We start from the raw sequence: 19,050 nt of genomic DNA, 5'->3' as shown, positions 1-19,050 counted from the left end.
TGGGCAAGCTCACGTTATTTAATTAGCTTAGCATAAGTGTAAACCTTTAAATAGACTCAACTTTCCCCTGTTCTTGTGTCTATCACAAGAGCAGGTTTGATTAGATAATAGCTCTGATTCCTTCCAACTCTGAAATCCTGTCTCTCTCAGTAGTCTGCATTTGCTTTCAACGATGAGGCTCTAGGCCTTTCTCACTGGGTAGCTTCTTCTACCTCTAGATGCAAGTTGAGCTCTGTCTCTGGCTACATTAGTTCCTAGAGAAGGAGGAATGATTTTCTTTCTGGATCCCAGGTCCTGGTCAAAGCTTAAAAAAAAACCCTTAGCTCTTGACTAATTTGGTGTCCCTGGATTCAGACTTTGGAATTTACCCACCTAGGCTTTCTTTGGTCCCAGTTACCTACATTTCACCCACTATTGTGAACAGAACTTGATCAAACCAGTCTGAATTCTTGCAAACGTCTATTCTCTTTTTCACACTTTTTTTCTTTTAATATGCTCCAGCATGTTGCTTCCTTTAGGCCTCAGTCTCAATCAGGATTTCCCCAGGCACATTCTGAGGTCCTTTAGAGCTTTCATCCTTCCTCTCTTCCTGACTTACCATAAAGGTTCAGTATGTCCCCATTTCTCACGACATCAGGGAGGAGGCTCTTCTCAGACCCTCATCTCTGCATCATTATGAACCAGCATTGGCTGGCATTTACCAGAATACTTGGAACACAGGTTGTTTTTGTAGAACACATTTCTTTTTCCTCTGACCAGATTTATTGAATAGAATAAATTGGGCATAGAATAAGAAAATTCTATGTACAAAGTGACCTGGACCTGCTTCTTCAAAACATGATCCTTTCTTACTAATATTTGGATAAGTCAGTCCATTGAGTGTCAAAAAGCAGCTTACTCTAAAATTAATAGAAAAGTGCCCAATGCACACTAAATAAATGGCCTAACTACTGGGACTTTCATAGTTCTACAAGATAATTTACACAGGTAGGATTGAGCCCCGATGACAGGCTGCTGGAGAACTGGTATGAGCTGTCAAGAGGCCATCTTGTGCACTGCCAGGGTGATGCCATCATGTTTCTGGGTCATAATGTTCCCATTTTTTTAAAACATTTTTTTTAAAGATTTTATTTATTTATTTGACAGCAAGAGAGGGAACACAAGCAGGGGGAGCAGCAGAGGGAGAAGCAGCCTTCCCGCTAAGCAGGGAACCCGACCCCAGGACCCCGGGATCATGACCTGACCCGAAGGCAGACGCTTAACGACTGAGCCACCCAGGTCCCCCATAATGTTCCCATTATCTGATTCTAGACACAACACAGGAATATCAGTGGGGTCTGAGGTCAGTTTAGCTGCTTGCTGGGCTAGAACAGATATCACCCCAGCATGCTCATCTGACAGGGTCCCACGGCAGCCCAGATTAAGTCCTTGTGAATCTGTGCACAGGACTCCAACAATGGATGGATTCTTCATTGTATCCTCCAAGAGCTGCTCCAAGGTGGCCTCCATCCCGCCCGCCATCCTCCTGGCCCAGGATCCCGCAGCTCGTTGCCTCCTTCTCCAACCTGTGAACACATTTTGAGCACCTACAAAAGCCAGATATTTCATAGGACTGGTGTTCCAACTATACTTTAGAATAAGATTCAAAACAAGAATAAATAAAAATGAGAAATACAAAATAAAAAATAAAGAATAGGGAAAAACAAGATATTATTGTAATTAAGAAGGTAAGATGATCGCACAAATAATAAGATCATGTGAATGCTGCTGAAAAATTATGGAAAGAGCCCTGGATACAGAAGCCAGTAGATCTAGGTTCTGATGCTTAACAGGACACTCACTATGAATGTGAATTTATGAGCATCAGTTTTCTCATATGCCTGGTGGGTCTGTGGAAACTCTACTTAGTGAAGTTCTTGTATGGATTACATAATGTAAATGTATGCAAAACTGCCCAGTATTATCTCTGGTATAGAGGAGATCAGTAAGAGATTCTTAAGTTGAAGTAATACAAGAGAAGAGGATTTACAGGAAGGAGAGGTCATAGGTGGTTGAGTGGATCTATGGGACTTTGTGGAAGATGTGGCATTTAAGATAGGTCAGACGGGTGGCTCCTCGGGGCAGGGAAACTTTCAAATTACTTTTTTATCCTTCGTATTCTACACATAGACTGTGCTTAATATACATTGAATGAATGGACTTTGAAGGATGGATAGGATTCTGAAGGATTGCAATGGACTTGGAGAAAGGGCATTCCAGGTAGAGGAACATGGGAAGGTGCCCATCATGCTGGCAGAACAGTACTCTAGTTTGACAGGAGTGTGAAGAAGTACTAGGAGTAAGAGTAAAATGTAAGCTGGGAATATTACATGGGCTTTGAAAGGGTTTTCAATAGACTGGGCAGTTTGTATTTAATTCAGTGTGGTTACTTTTTTTTTTTTTAAGTAGGCTCCATACCCAGTGTGGGGTTCAAACTCATGACCCTGAGATCAAGAGTCGCATGCTCTACCAACTGAGCCAGCCAGGTGCCCCCAGTCTACTTTTCAAAATTCCTCTGTCTCCAGCCAAATTTTGGAGAAGGGACTTTTTTGTCATGCTTTCTGGGTTATTGACAGTTTACCGTTATTGCCATCTGATGTGTTTCTACTGTTTTTGGAAGGTTTTGGGCAGTCCTTGCTATAGATAAAGAGATTCTTTTTCTATATGCTAAAGAAAACAGATATGAAGAGACTGGTACGAAGAAGGAATAGAGAGGTAGATAAGTTTTTCTTTGATTATGCCCAAGCTTTGTCTTTTTTTTTTTTTTTAAGATTTTATTTATTTATTTGACAGAGAGAGACACAGCGAGAGCAGGAACACAAGCAGGGGGAGGGGAAGAGGGAGAAGCAGGCTTTCCGCCAAGCAGGGAGCCCGATGCAGGCAGGGCTCAATCCCAGGACCCTGGAATCATGACCTGAGCCAAAGGCAGACGCTTAATGACTGAGCCACCCAGGCACCCCCCAAGCTTTGTCTTTCTTAAGTCCTATGCTAAACATTAATAGCTTTCAAGATTTTTGAAAAAATCATAAAATTCAAGTCAAAGAAGCTACATATTCAAAGGGACAATTCATGATTTTCGCATGAATATTGGTGGCCACCAATAAAGTAGCCAAATGTATTTGAACCCAGGATTTTCCATATGCTGAATTATTTGAAGGAATAAAGCAAAACAGTCTTCGGGCTTGAACCAGCCTTGTCCATATTTCATTTTATAATTAGGTATTATATTTTATACTAGTATCCCTGAGAGAGGTAATACTAAGAGGCAGAAACAACTGGGGAATGTACTGAGCTACCTGGAGGGGAGGAGGCTAAAGACAGGCTTGACTGTGGTGTTTCATTGACTTGCATATGACCTCAATTATAAGTATGTCACTATTTTATGTACCATTAAGAAAAAAAAGTGCTGTCAATTATGCTTAACAATCATTCTGCACTAAACCTGAATTGACCATATTGGCTTATCATTGCTTTGGCATTTCTTGCTTCTCTTCTGAGGTATTTGGCCTATGGCCTGCTTTTCAGTTGTATTGCTTGGCAGGAGGCAGGCAGTCCTTTTCATGGATCTCTGTAACAAAATGCAACTCAACCGCCTCTATCTCTCGTTTAGATCCCATAAGACAATTAACTGTTGCTTTGCAATCCAAGGATTGTTGTCATTTTCCCAAAGATAAATATTTATTCCACTAATATTAAATTTGTCCTGCAACTTCATTCCCCTGCCTTTTTATTTACACAATGATTTTTTGTTCTGATATCAAATCAGTAAAATCTTCTAAAGACATATAAAAATGGCGGTTAAATCCAGCACTAGCTATGAACAAATCTCAGTTAAAGTGACTGCAATATGAACAGCTATCACCAAGTTCGTGTGCATGCAACCAGGTCACAATAGCAACTTCATGGCAGACAATTCTAAGACTCTGTTGATTATAAGACACACTCCCGATGTAGAGTTGTTAAAGTGTGAAGAAAACGTGCATTTTAGGAGTAGTGGAGCACATTTACTTTAAAACTTGGCCAGAGACCCTCCTACCTCTTGCTGAAGTCTTGCTTCTATCACTAAAGACTAAATTAGTTGAGCCACATCCTCTTGTGGTTCTGGTTTCTTGATGTGCACTAACGGGTGTCCTAAAACCATCATTTGGTGACCACATTCACCTGACCAAACAGCTCGCCAGAGGGGTGGCTGAAGCACTGAGCATCCATATTCTTAAACTTTGTTTCCCAAGTTGGTGGTTGTGTGTATATGGGCAGAAGCATCATATGCCTATTTGCCTTTGTTCCATTCCACCCATAATATGCACCAGTTAGGAGTTTATTCAGTGGATAATTTTGTGCTTTTCTTGTCTGATGGACTTCTTGCTGGTCCTCATTCAGTAAAGCTTATCTTTTCATAGACACAGGAAAACCTATGTTGAAATCACACAACTTATCCTCTGTGAGTCTGTGTCACTCTTATCACTGTGAGCATGCTCAAGTCAGGCATCCTAGTACTGCAGAGTGTGCCCCACAAATAGAGATGTGGGAAAGCTGCCAAAAGAAATCAAACTGTCAGTCTTTTTATCTTCCAGGCAGAAGGTTGAGAGATACATCTCTATTTTGGCAGCCTTCACTCTGAGTTGAATGAAACTTGAACTTTCCTCTTAGCAGTCTATCTAGAGCTTCATCTCTGAAGACTCCTTTTTCGTGGCTGATTATTTGAAACATGGGTAGATTTGAGTGTTACCCTACCTGTTTTTCTCCAGTCAATTACTGGTAAAATAAAATTTAGAAAACAAACAAACACTGAGCAGGACATTGTGAAAGAGGATAAAGAAAGACTCAGCAAACTGGCTGGATAGTCCTGAAAAGTCTGCAGGAGGGGATGAGTAGGGGAGATAGAGCAGAGGCTTTGGTCATTGGAGCATGAAGAGGGCAACATCAACGGGTTGCTGGGTGTACTCATCCTGGGAACGTCCTTTGGACTTCTCTTGGGGTGGAAGGGTTCTTGATTCCTGTTTTTGATCTTACTCCTACTGCTATCTCTGGAGGTTTGCTTCTGCTCTAATCTGCAGGGTGCAGTCTCACAACTGGCTAGATGATGAAATGTGATGATGTTTAAAGCACCAAACACAATGTTCGGTGCAAGTTAGACAAATCTTCCTATTAGGAAATATATATTCTGATCATTTGGTGACCACATTCATCTGACCAAACAGCTCGCCAGAGGGGAGGCTGCAGCCCTGAGCATCCATACTCTTAAATTTTGTTTCCCAAGTTGGTGGTTGTGTGTATATGAGCTGAGGCATATCTAATTTAACAGGTATACTCTTTAACACTTTTGACTAAGCATTAATGGAGCTGACACAGTTACAGCATTCGTTTTATCATTATATTAAGCGAACAAAACAAAACAAAGCAAAACAAAACCCAAATTTAAATTTAAGTGTATAATCCTTCCAGTGGGGAAAAATTTCAAAGGGAAATCCTTGCACAAGTGAGTTTATTCCTTAAAAACAAAATGAGTGCCTTAAACCATATTTCTTCTTTTCTTGAGGTTGAAAACATTCTTCTAGGAAGTTGCTATTTACAGAAAATAAGTGGCATAGACTTTTTTTCCAAACTTTTAGAAACCAGACTTACTAAATCTCACTTAAGTTGTCAAAGGACAACACTGTTTGGAAACATCTTAAATATTATGATTTTAGGGTATTTGAATATTTAAAGGAGAATAAAAGTAACTATTTGTTAGATAGCATGAATTGTTTTTTTTAATTGTGTTTTTGGGGTGATAAAAATATTGTATATCATGATCATGTGGTGATTGTACAATTATAAACATTTGTCAAAACTCATTGAATTGTGCCCTTAAAGTTAGTGAATTTTATTGTATGTAAATTAGGCTTCAATGATGCTGACCAAAAAAGTGAAGTATTCTGGGATTTAGAAAAGGACTCACTAGAATTCCAAGGAAGGAAGTTTCTATGGACAACCCATGACACCAAGGTCATAGACGGGAACAGAAATTATTTTAACCAGAAGCCAAATGTAATGAACTGTTAAGGAAAATGATTTTATTTCATTGTACTTTACATGCCTATTTTTTTTTAAAGATTTATTTGTTTATTTGAGAGAGAGAGAGAGAGAAAGCGCACAAGCAGGAGGGGCAGAGGGAGAGAGAGAGAGAATCTCAAGCAGACTCTGCACTGAGCACAGAGCCCAACGCGGGACTCGTCTCATGACCCCAAGATCACGAGCTGAGCTGAAACCAAGAGTCAGACACTTAACCGACTGTGACTCCCAGGCACCCCTGTTGTACTTTACATGACTATTATACTCCCCAGTATATTTGAGATCTTTCCATTGTGACAGTCACTTGTTTGTGTGGAGATGGAGTGGGACAGCAGTGAGGGGCTGGGGGTGAGTGTGCCTCACACAAAAATGAAAGGCGTGAAGAAGGTAACCAGTGAAGATGGAGAGTGGGGAAAATTGTTCTTTCTCTTTGACCTGCATCAATTCATTTACTATAATTATGTGCACATAATAAACATTTAATATATTTTGACAGAATCATGTATTAAAATTATAATATAGAAGCAAAAAATGAGAAGAGAAACAGTTAAGCCAAAATTGGTATTTTTATATAATTACTAGTTCTTTAAAATTGGACTACATGCTTAAAATAACCCAAGCACAGAATCATAGTTGAGCTAAATCAATTGCTTATTTCAACTGACTGAATATTCTTGAAAATGGTGGCAGAATTGATGCTTTTGCAGGGATTACTATTAATTATTACTACTCTTAAAATAATTGGATTGATTATGCCATGCTCTGGCTGTTAATGGGGGCACTTATTTGCCTTGATTTTTAAATACTAGTTTAATAATACAGAATGATTTTATTTGTGCAGTTGTGTGCTCTCTACCCAGGCTTTCAGAGCTTTACTAAGCAGGTTATTATTTGGTCTGTACTGTTTCTCTGGAGAAAGTTTTTGTCTTACCCATTCAAAAATAAAATATGTCTACAAAGCATAGCACTTCATAAAAATAGAAGGGAAAAAATTCATCCATGGGTCTATTACTCAATGATAAAAACCGTTATTTTTTTTTTTAGGATTTTATTTATTTATTTGACAGAGAGAGACACAGCGAGAGAGGGAACACAAGCAGGGGGAGTAGGAGAGGGAGAAGCAGGCTTCCCGCTGAGCAGGAAGCCCAAGGTGGACTCAATCCCAGGACCCCGGGATCATGACCTGAGCCAAAGGCAGACCCTTAACCACCTGAGCCACCCAGGTGTCCCTTCCTTGAGATTTTTAATAATTTAATGACTTACGTATATTTTGATGGGAAACTTAAAAGGTTTTATATACAATCCACCTTCTTTCTTTTTGGTCTCTCTTGAATATCTTCTTACAATCTCTTTAAATAGCCATAAAAGAATAATTGGTTGAGTTATGCATCTTTGTGATAATCTAGTCATGGACTCTGAGTTTCTCTCTTAAGACAAAGCCCTTGATTTTCCATTTTTACACATCTTGTGGGTTTCCTACTCCTCGATCCTCTCTTGTTGATGGCTCAGAACCACTTCCTCTTTCAAGCTTGCCTAATTTCCTGTCCATTCATGTCCCTGGCTTTGGTTGGCAGGTCTTATTTATTTAAAACCATAACAACTAAGATACATTATATATATATGTGTGTGTGTGTGTGTATGTACATATAGATACACACATAATATAAATGAGATCTATATATGGTATATATAAGATATTTATGATACATATATTTTTTCTTTCTTTCTAGTCCTGCGTAACTGAGTGAGACAAAACTTGTCATCTTTCCCTCCTAAGGGAATTTCCTTCAATCTGGAGATTATTTTTGAGTATACGTTGTTTAAAAATTGTGTTTTGGTTATTGTTTAGTGCTTGCTTTGTTTATTTGTTTATCTAGAGATTATTAAAGAGCCTGTGACTCATAGAAGGTATTGTGTAAGCAGATGTGTTTTATACTCATTACCGAGGATGTTTACAGAATCTCCCCCTCCCCCAGGAAGTGAATATGCAGCTGCTTTGTATACTTCACCTGCTGCCATTACCCAAATATAGACAAGTTCAAAGCCCCACAGACACCCTTCACAGAAAACAGGAAAACAGATGACAAAATATCTCACTTCTTTTCTCTTTAATGGTCTTTCCTTTAAAATTATTTCCAGCATAAATTTGGAACTGTTTTGTTTTTCTAATAAGTAGCAAATTTCTAATATTCAGACTGTTTAAACTTGATTCTTTTCCCTTTCATGCAGAGTTGTATTAAATCAACCAAGTATTTTTGTGACACATAAGCTTGGTCTTAATCTAAATGTTTACCTAACTTTCTTTGTAAATGCGTAGTTTGATGATTTGCTCCCAGTGGAACAGGAAAGTTCAGGTCAGATTTGGAAAAAAGGAAAGAAGTGCTCCTGTTGTGAGTCCCAGGCTGCTGTGAGCAGGTCAGCTTCATTCATCAACAGATCACAACAGTCCAGTTTGTACCAGATATCTAGACACTTAAGATTACTTATTTTTATTTTATTTTTGCAATTTGTCTATACTTAATCAGTATATGTACTGATATGCTAAACATATTCTTTAGGATGAGTTTTTCTGACAAATTATTATTTATTTAAAGCCTTTCTGGTTCCATAATGAAGGGAAAATTAACTCACAGTGTGAAAGAAACGGTTTTGGAATGGAGTTTTTTTTAAAGAATTATAAAGGTACTAACAAGTTTATTTTATTTTTTTAAAGATTTTATTTATGTATTTGACAGAGAGAGCAAGAACAAGCAGGGGGAGCAGCAGAGGGAGAGAGAGAAGCAGTCTCCCCGCTGAGCAGGGAGCCCGATGTGGGGCTCAATCTCAGGACTCTGGGATCATGACCTGAGCTGAAGGCAGATGCTTAACCAACTGAACCACCCAGGTGTCCCCTAACAGGTTTAAATGTTGGTATAAATGTTCCATTTGTTTGGCAAACTAATTTTCACATTTGTTTTCCCCTTAGTCCTGTGGTGGGTAGAGGTTGAGAAGATGGGTAGGGAAAATGCTATACTATTCAGTATAGAACTAACATGACTAATATTACAATATCAATCCAACAACTATTTATCAAAGCATACCATGTACCTGTTACTGACCTTTCTAGGCTCTCAGGAGTGAAGGCTGAGAAATGCACTTTCAGTGAGCTGTAGAGTTATTTAGCGGGAGACAGTAGGAAATATATGACAGAGTGTAGGAGAGGATGGGATAGCAAACATGCATGTGGGAGTCATCAGGGTGTATAGTCTGTGTGGTGGGATTGTGTTTCAAGGGGAAAAGTGGCTGATCAAGAACGAAATAGGAGGTGATGAGACTGGGAACAGTGGGTTTGGGATACTGTTCAAGAGGTTTGATGGTGAAGGGAAAAAAAAAAAGAGGGCAGTTGCCTGAGAGGTAGATGAATTTGTTTTGTTTTGTTTTGTTTTGTTTTCCTTCAGAACTTGAGTACATGTTTGGGCTTGGAGGCAAAAGCAAGTAAAAAGAAAGATAATGACAATCCAAGAAAAGGGGCATAATTGATGGGGTAAGCATTTAGAGGAAGAAGATTGGGATATCTTCCTTTTGAGAAAGTCAGGGAAGAGGAAAGTATAGTAGATAAGGAGATGAACTTGAGACTTTGTTTTCTGGAAAGAGGAAGTCTTCCAGGAGTAAAAGGGGGAGTGGGGAAGGGAGCCTGAGGACACCCCAGACAGCTGCTGGGGAGAATAGACGAGGCAGTCATCCAGGATGAGAAAGGGCTTGCTGAATAGTGTTGGGTCCAGCTCAGGCTGGATGGAGCACATTTGTTTGTAGTGGAGCCAAGCACACAGCTTCGTTATGTCTTCTGCACTACTGGAACACCTGCAGGAATGCTATTAAATACCAAACTGTCCCGATCATAAGAATCAACTGGAAGAACATATAGAGAATACAGGATTTCCAGCCTGTCTTGGGTCCATTCTGATTCAGTGGGTCTGAGGTAGGGAATGGAATTTTCTATTTTTCTAGATCTCTTAATTTTAAAAAAGAATACATTATAGTGGCTACACAATATGTTTTAAAAGGAAGACTTTTTTTTTTTAGATTTATTTGAGGGGGAGAGAGAGAGAGAGAGAGAGAGAGAGCACAAGCAGGGGGAGGGGCAGAGGGAGAGGGAGAAGCAGGCTCCCCACTGAGGAGGAAGCCCGATGCAGGACTCAATCCCAGGACCCCAAGATCACAACCTGAGCCAAAGGCAGATGCTTAACTTACTGAGCCACCCAGGTGCCCTAAAAGGAAGACTTTTGATAAAATGTACAGAATCCAAGCTGAACCACGCTAATTTAACTCCTTAATGAAACACAAATCTTGATTTTTTTTATTTTTATAATGGACTAATTATAGTTGGGGGCAAAAATGGCAAACAAAATCAATATACTCTATCAAAATATTTTCCAGATCTGTTGACTAGGAACCTAAAACCTTTTTCTAAACTGAAATAACCCATCTGATTTAATTCCCACATAGTTTTAAAATGTGCCTTCACGTGGGGACTTAATAAACTCTAGAATGTCAATTGTGTGTGAAGTGTGAATGAGGAGTTTTAAACTTTGTTGCAGAAGATATGATTGAGTACATGGAAAATCCAAGATAATTTAAAGATAAATTAATGTACAGAGTTTTGGGTTTTTTTTTTTAAGTTTTGGGGCCTAAGACAAACATACAAAAGTTAAAAGCTAGTAATAAGCAATTAGAAAATGGACAAGAAAAAAGATGCCATTCTTAAGAGCAAGACAAATCCATATGAAATTGGGATTCAGGAATAAATCTAACAAATATGTGCAAAAATCTTCATGAATGAAAATGACAAAATGTTATCAAAGAGCATTAAAGAAGACTTGAACAAATGAAGAGAGAGGCCATGCTAATGAACGAGAACAGGGCTGCTGTCTACAATTATTCAGGATACTCATAGCATAAGGCTCCTAACTAAGGAGGCAAACAGAGGCTAAAATGCAGCCTGTGCTGCATTTTCCACTAATGTGAGGCTGGCTGCATCTGGGCTGAGGAAGAGTAGCTTTTCCTAGTTTGCACGTAAGTGCCATATGGGCTAGCAGCAGTCTTAGATGGAAAGAATATATCATAAAGCTATCAGCCTCATGCTAATCACAAATTCACTGTTTTTCCAATCAAAATCCTGACACTGTTTTCCTATGGGACTTGACATAATTCAGCCTAGGTTCATATGGGAGAGCATTGGCTAGAGAATATCTAAGACAATTTGAAGAAGAACCAAGTGGGAAGAGTTTATAGTCCTGAGATCAGAAATTCTTGTAACACTATAATAATTAAGACAATATAGTACTAAGAGCACACGGATAGACAATAGGCCAATGGAATAGACTAGAGAGCTCAAAAGAAACTCATTCAAATATGGAAACTTGGAATCTATCAGAAATGGGCACATGTTGGGAGAAACGTGGACTATGCAATAAATAGCATTGAAATAATTATCTGTATGGTAAAGTATGGATTTCTAAATCAGTCTACACAACAGATTAATCCAGTTTGTAAAAAGCCTTATGCTAAAGTCCTTTTATTTTTATTTTATTTCTTTTAGAGCGAGAGCAGATGGGGAGGGGCAGAGAGAGAGAGAATCTTAGAATCTTAAGCAGGCTCTACACTCAGCACGGAGCCTGACAAGAGGCTTGATCTCATGACCCTGAGATCAAGACTTGAGCTGAAATTAAGAGTCAGAAGTTTAACTGACTGAGCCATCCAGGTGCCCCTAAAGTCCTTTTAAAAAAAAAATGTGGGAGAACATCCTTATAAAGAAAATAGTAAGGAAGGATTTCCTAAACCAAACATTAAAAACAAAAACCAGAGAGAATAGGATAGTTATATCTGATTCCATTAAACTTTAAAACTGTTGTTCAACACTATAATCCAAGGGAAAAGACAAGCCACAGATTGGAAAAATACAAGTGAAATGTTTATATCTGAGGATTCATACCTAAAATTGACAAATAATGCCTACTTGTCACTAAGAAGACACATGGGGAGAGGATATGAATTCACAAAATAAGAAACCTGAATGGCCAATAAATATGTGGAAAGATGCTCAACTCACTAGTAATCTGATAATTGTAAATTAAGGCACCATTTTTCACTCATCAACATAGACGAAAATGTGTAAGTAGGACAATTCCTAGAGTTTCTAAGGATGTGGGAGGAAGGAAACTCTCATACTTTGCTGGTGGGATGTGACTGACACAGCTCCTTGGGAGAGAAATTTGGCAATGTCAAGTGCAGATGAAGATGTTCACACTTGGCCCCAGTATTCTAGACACACATTCTGGAGAAACTCTCCCATCTCTGCACCATATATGTTCACATCAGCCTTGATTATAAGAGCAAAAAGAGAGGAAACAAGTGAGAGGCCCATCAACAAGGAGATAAATAAATTGTAGTATGTGTTAGAAGTATGGATACCAGTTAAAATGAATAAACTGGAAATAAATATCATATATATACATGATATATGAGATCTATCTGCCATAAGCAAGCTACAGAATGACAGGTAGAATTAAGTTAGAAAATGTGCATATCAATGCTATTAGTTAGATATGGATACATGCATATGTTGGAAGAATCCAAAATGACTTACAGGAATAAATATCACTTTGAGTATAGTGGTGCCTAGTAATGTTGTGGGACAGGGTAGAGGGGGCCACAAATGTAGCCATAGTGTTTTGTTTAAAAAATTTTTGAGCAAATATGGCATAATGTAAAGACTTTGTTTAGCTTGACAGTGGGAATATATGTTATGCACCTTACCATTCCATATGTCTGAAATAGTTCATAATTAAAGAAAATACAGACATAGACAAAACCCTTGTTATTAGCGGTATATCATTCAATACATCTCACCTCTTGACTCATACAAAGTAGGATACAGAGAAGAGAGCAGAAAAACTTTGTTGAAGGGGCGTCTGGGTGGCTCAGTTGTTAAGCGTCTGCCTTCAGCTCAGGTCATGATCCCAGGGTCCTGGGATAGAGCCCCGCATCGGGATCCCTGCTTGGCAGGAAGCCTGCTTCTCCCTCTCCCACTCCCCCTGCTTGTGTTCCCTCTCTCACTGTCTCTCTCTGTTAAATAAATTAAATCTTTAAAAAAAAAAAATAGAAAAACTTTGTTGAAGACATTTCAAATATGTGGATGATAGGCCAGGTCCATAGCAGTACCTTTTAACCTTGATTTGGTACAAAATACATTCTTAATCAGTAAATAAGAAAATCTACTTAATTAGTGAATTTCCCAGGGAGCCTTATGATATTAGCCAGCAAAGACTGTAGCTTTAATTGAGACAGGGATGCCACTTAATTGGCATCCTGGTTAAGGGGTACTCAGATAAGGTCAGCTTGTTTCCCCCACACCCAGAGCTTTGCTGCGTCTCTGCCTTCTTGCTGGCAACTTCTGCCAATTAGGATGAAGCTGAGCCAAATGTTTTTACTGTCCTTCATAAATCACTTAATGGAATGTTTTAAATACAGATTCCATGAATTTCAGAATGTGTTCTGAAAGACATTGGCATGCTAATTCTACTGATAAATTTAGAATTCATTACATTGAAGCACTAGACACTTGCATTGCTTTTAATTTGTTACTGACCCAACTGCTTAATATGTATAGATTAAACGAAATAAATTGATAATTGTGTTGGGACTCAATAATGAATTTTGTTTGGTTATATCAGTATTGTCAGGGTTCTCCAGAGAAACAGAACCAACAGGAGAAAGAGAGAGATTTTTTAAAATAAGGAATTGGACAAATAAATAAAATAAAATAAAATAAAAACAAAATAAGGAATTGGCTTATGCAGTTATGGAGGCTGACAAGTCCCAAGATCTGAGGTCAGCAAGCTGGAGACCCAGAAGAGCTGATGGCATAGTTCCACTCTGAAAGTCAGCAGGCTAGAGACCCAGGAAGAGCCAATGTTTCAGTTCAAGTCGAAAGACCAGAAAAGACCAATGTCCCAGCTCAAGGAAGTCGAGAAGAAGGAAATTCCCTCTTACTCAACCTTTTTGTTTTATTCAGGCCTTCAACTGATTGGATGAGGCCCACCCACACTGGGGAGGTCAATCTTCATTATTCAATTCATGTATTCAAATACTAACCTCATCCAGAAACACCCTCACCGACGCATTCAGAATATCTGGGCACCCCATAGCCCAGTAAAGTTGACATGTAAAATTGACCATAACAACATCTTTTTACCCAAATTTAAGATCGTTTCACAAGACTTCTTTTTTTTTAAAGATTTTATTTATTTATTTCAGAGAGAGAGAGAATGAGAGATAGAAAGCACGAGAGGGAAGAGGGTCAGAGGGAGAAGCAGACTCCCTGCTGAGCAGGAAGCCCTATGTGGGACTTGATCCCGGGACTCCAGGATCATGACCTGAGCCGAAGGCAGTCGCTTAACCAACTGAGCCACCCAGGCGCCCGGGCTAGTTAATTTCTTGATCTGAACACAGGAGGACATGGAATTTATTATTATGATCCGATTCAGCTCTAGAGGTCTGTAACTTTGATCTTTTCATCAATATGTGGAAGTTGCAGTGTGATTGGCATTGGCATGTCTGTGCTACCATCCAAATAAACTCAAGTTGCTTTCTTAGGGTTATTGTGGAAGGTAGTCCCAGTTATTTATAGCTCTCCTTCATATTTAATTTCCTTGGTGCATATAATGACTAGTTTAGAGTAAATGAATCTCACCTGTGAGGCTCAGACTCCAAGCAAAGCCAAACTTATGAGGTATCAGCACATTTATTAAGTACTGTGTGAACTTACTTTATAGAAGAGCGATTTCCATAGAAAAAAATGGTGGTTCCATAGAGCTTGATACTATCTAAACAGCACTATTAGAAGGTTTGGTGGGTCTTTTTCTGTCTCCTTTTTTAGAGTATCACATATAACAGCTTTGAATAATTTTTCACTAATGTACATTACTCAAGAATATTTTAATTTATGGGCAGCTGGGTGGCTTAGTGCATTAAGCATCTGTCTTTGGCTTAGGTCATGATCCCAGAGCATCGGGCTCCCTGCTCAGTAGGGAGTCTGCTTATCCCTCTGCCCTTCCCCGCACTCATGCTCTCGCTCTCTCAAAAATAAATAAATAAGTAAAATTAAAAAAAAGAATATTTTAATTTAGTGATTAACTGCTCTGACTGGCAACCATTAGACTGTCAAAAAACCAAAATCGTACTATGTGATGAGCTGTATTTTAGACTCTGCTAGATTCAACCTTATTATTGGAGATATTTGGGTTGTTATAAGAAAACTGTATTCTGAGGACACAGTGCCTGACCGAATCAAGTGGACAGGAATTAGAACCATTTTGGTAGTTCTTAAATTCTTGTGAGGATAAGTTAGAGCATGCTAAAATAATTTTCACTAATGAGTACTTTATCTGGCCTTGTAAATAGTTTCAAAAAGTTAGCTGGCCTACAGAAATGTTGACTAGTTTATGAAGTTCTTCTGGACCCTCCCAAGCCTAGCATTATCATCTTTCATTTTCCTAGCCAAGTCACTCCTACTTATTGTTACCCATATCCCCAGACTAACAAAACAAAGCATATCTGGGCTCCAAACATGGTTCTCTAAAAATGCACTCTTTCTTTTTTTACACCAAAAGCATAGATTCTTGAGCGAGAAGTAGAAACTGTAATAGCAAGCATTTCAAACAAATATACTTCTGTGTGGGGAAAAGAAAAGAATGAAGAAAAAAGACGGAATATCACTGGGAAAATAAAAAAACCTGAAAAAGACACCAGAACCTATTGTGTTGGAAGGGAAATCACTTAGTAAAATTCCTCGGCTTGTTGCCTGGTTTATTTTAAGTCTAGCCTGGCTTCTTTTAGGTACATATTGTGTTCATTTACATGGCTGCAATCTGAAAGCAAAGAATATTTTCAGGATTCTGGAATAATCTGAGAGCCTCTGATAAAATATGTGCAGATAATTTTAATGACTATAATTAGACTCCAAAACAGCAAAGGAAACCTCATTCCTTCTTTCTTTCTTTCTGAATTTCAGTTATATATTTTCTTCAAAACCAAAAAGTTTGTCTAATGGGCAGCCATGATTCCTTCTGAATTCATAGTTCTTGTGATGCTTTCTGAAAAAGTAGCTGTGTCAGATTGGTTTAATTTTCTCTTTCACACGCTTTCCTCTCGTTTTTATGAAGAAAAAGACAGCCAATCTGCAGCTTCCTTTGGGGACATTACAGCTTAGAGAAGTGGCAAAATAAACAGGATTTATTCTCATCAGATGTGTCATGGGAAAATTGGAGGCATGCTGTGAGATAATGGCAAAATAATCTTGAAAATTTCCAAGCGCGTTTTCCAAATGAAATGGAAGAAATTTAAAGTTAGCTTCTGCCTAATTATGGCTAAAGAAAAATGTGTACATAAAAATATGGTCATATATATATCTTCCAACAATACTATTATAGTTTCTTCCTCTAAAAAAAAGAGGAGGGCAGACTTAAGGTCCTACAGTTCTAGAAAGCTGATCTCTGGAATAGCTGACCACAGGGGTTTTTAATTTTTCCATAGAATAAGGTAATGGGAATTACAACATATAATATGGTAGTGTTTTTTTCCCTTTCTTAGTGTCTCCTTCATTTCTCTTCTATTAACCTGTGAAGGTATTTTCTACTAAATGCCTAGTGCAGGTGAGCACCTTAATTTATTTCAGTGCTGTGGTCAATTGTAGAAAACATTGTTTTTGTTTCTGGTGCTAACCTTAAAACCGCCCTTTATTCTACCAGCAAAAGATGGGTTTATTCAGGAATAACAGAGAATTACAATCTGGGACAAGCAAGCTACAGCAAAACCCTAAGCAAATCCACACGGAACAAAGGAGAGGAATGCTCTTTTACAGAGGAAAAGGGGAAGTTGGGAAGACTGTTATAAACAAAAAGTCCATTGGAGTAAACTGGGAGTTCTAAGTATAGTGGTTTTTCATTGGCTGAGTTGTGACTTTCCCTCATTGGCTGGGCTACTGCAAGGGCAGGAAAGCCTTTCTTCCTCCTGCTGGGAGAATGAAGGCTATCCACCAACAAGCAAGGTCCATCTCTTCCTGTTGGATTTACAATTGAGGAAGAATGGTAGGGCATGAGAGCTCCCCCCGTGGAATGTCCTGACTCCATTTCAGTTAGGTTTTCATTTATGATTTTCACATTGTTGACCCAGTGGAGTTGGTGTCTGGCCCTTTATGGAGCATCTGTAAGTACATGGGGATTCACTGAATGTCCTTAACAAGCCAAGCTTTGTGGCCATGGTAAAGATACGGGGCCTGCTTTTAGAATAGGGATTGCAAAAGATTGAAGGTTTTTAACAGTCCAAGGACAAGTTATATCGCAAGCCCAACTCAGAGTTTTGGATCTCTGTGAGTGTGCGTTTGGAAATGAGGAAACCATTCTTTGTTTATCCCTAAGCCTGTCTGTTTTCTATCCAGATGCTTTCTCAATCTAGAGAGGGTCCTGGCATGCCTTTGAAATATTTCATATAAGCTCTTGTGAGTGTTTGTTTTGTTTCTCTTCTGTGGATTAATGTCTGAAGTAAATCACAGAGAACATAAGTGGTTTATATGTCTCTAGTTTTTAGCACGAAGTAGAGTTTCTGCCAGGTAAGCTTCAGGGAGTTGATGGGATTAAGGCTCCCCTTGAAGAATTTTTTACTCTTCCTATAGAGTCTGTTCAAAAACTTATCACTCAAGCACCAATAATAAATGTGCTTAAACACACACACACACACACACACACACACACTATTTAGTTCAATTATGGAGAATCCAATTTATCCCCATTCTCTAAGGCATTTACTAGAAGAGAGAGTCCTTGGGCATTATTCTGTGTAATTAGATTTTTGCACCTTTGTATTGTGAATTGGGATTTCTGAATTTTCCACCCTAAGGTGCAGAATGATGATGCTCAGAAGCCTGAGACTAAAGCTGATGTTGTAATTCATCAGAATTTTTTAAACTTTTATAATTTGAGAAACTCTGAGGAAAATAAACAATAGTGGATATTATACTCTATTTTATAAATATTAAATATTTTATTTTTTAGAGCGACTTCTCTTGTTCCTCCAAATTAATCTTCACCAGAAACCTCAACAGTTTTTAAGAAACTGTGTCAAAGGCTTACTTAATCCTCTTCTCATGTGTGGATTTGGATCAGTTTTGGAGAAATAGCCACTTTGTTAAAATAAATCCATTTTTTTTTTTAATTTTGTATTTGGGGCACCTGGGTGGCTCAGTCAGTCAAGCATCTGCCTTCCACTCAGTTCATGATCATGAAGCCCTGGGATCAAGCCCTGTGTCGGGCTCCCTGCTCAGTGGGGAGTTTTCTTCTCCCTCTCCCTCTGCCTCCCACCCCAGTTGTTCTCTCTCTCTCTCTCACAAATAAATAAAATCTTCAAAAAATTTTTTTTGTATTTTTCTTATTCATAGTAACAATAAATATGCAACATTTGAAAATAGTGATTTTGAGGGGTAGTATAGGAAACAACAATGATGAAATGTTAAATAAATAAAACTGGATACAAAATATAATATTCTCAACTATTTAAAAAATATAAAAATGTTTAGAAGAAAATATAGCAAAGATATGTTTGGATTTTTTATATCTTTCTGTACTTATGAGTTATTATTCTAAAAGTATTTGAAGAGGGAGGAATCTGTGTATTTCAGAGAAGACTTTAGAATATATTATAGTTATATTGACACTACAAATGATGGGAAAACTAGGAATAATCCACTATAAATAGTATCTTTCAAGAAAGAAAACTAATGATAAAGACTAGATTGGAGTTGAATTACTACAGAACTGGAAGGTTAACAAAGTAACTTCTAGGATAAAAAATACACAAATCTTTTAGGTTGTTCAGACTTCATGTAAGTTTTACCGCATGTAAGACTTCATATACTTCCCATGA

The 19,050-nt window shown here is 38.3% G+C and overlaps 2 protein-coding genes across 2 annotated transcripts in view; one reads left to right on the top strand and one right to left on the bottom strand.

Annotated features, from left to right (window-relative positions):
• NIBAN1 (niban apoptosis regulator 1) overlaps nt 1-19,050 on the top strand; it is a 152,621-nt gene that overhangs the window by 37,565 nt on the left and 96,006 nt on the right. The gene's annotated exons all lie outside the window — the stretch shown is intronic.
• Nucleotides 1,036-1,556, bottom strand: LOC113932433 (ragulator complex protein LAMTOR5-like). The gene is made up of 2 exons (XM_027611593.1): nt 1,291-1,556; nt 1,036-1,092 (listed from the first exon to the last, which is right to left on the bottom strand). The coding sequence occupies exons 1-2, from the start codon at nt 1,519-1,521 to the stop codon at nt 1,036-1,038; spliced, it is 288 nt and encodes a 95-aa protein (XP_027467394.1). The 5' UTR covers nt 1,522-1,556.

This window comes from Zalophus californianus, chromosome 10 (genome assembly GCF_009762305.2).
Source record: "Zalophus californianus isolate mZalCal1 chromosome 10, mZalCal1.pri.v2, whole genome shotgun sequence".
Lineage (NCBI taxonomy): Eukaryota > Metazoa > Chordata > Mammalia > Carnivora > Otariidae > Zalophus > Zalophus californianus.
Note: the sequence above shows the minus strand (reverse complement) of the source record. Positions and strands in the feature narration are given on the sequence as shown.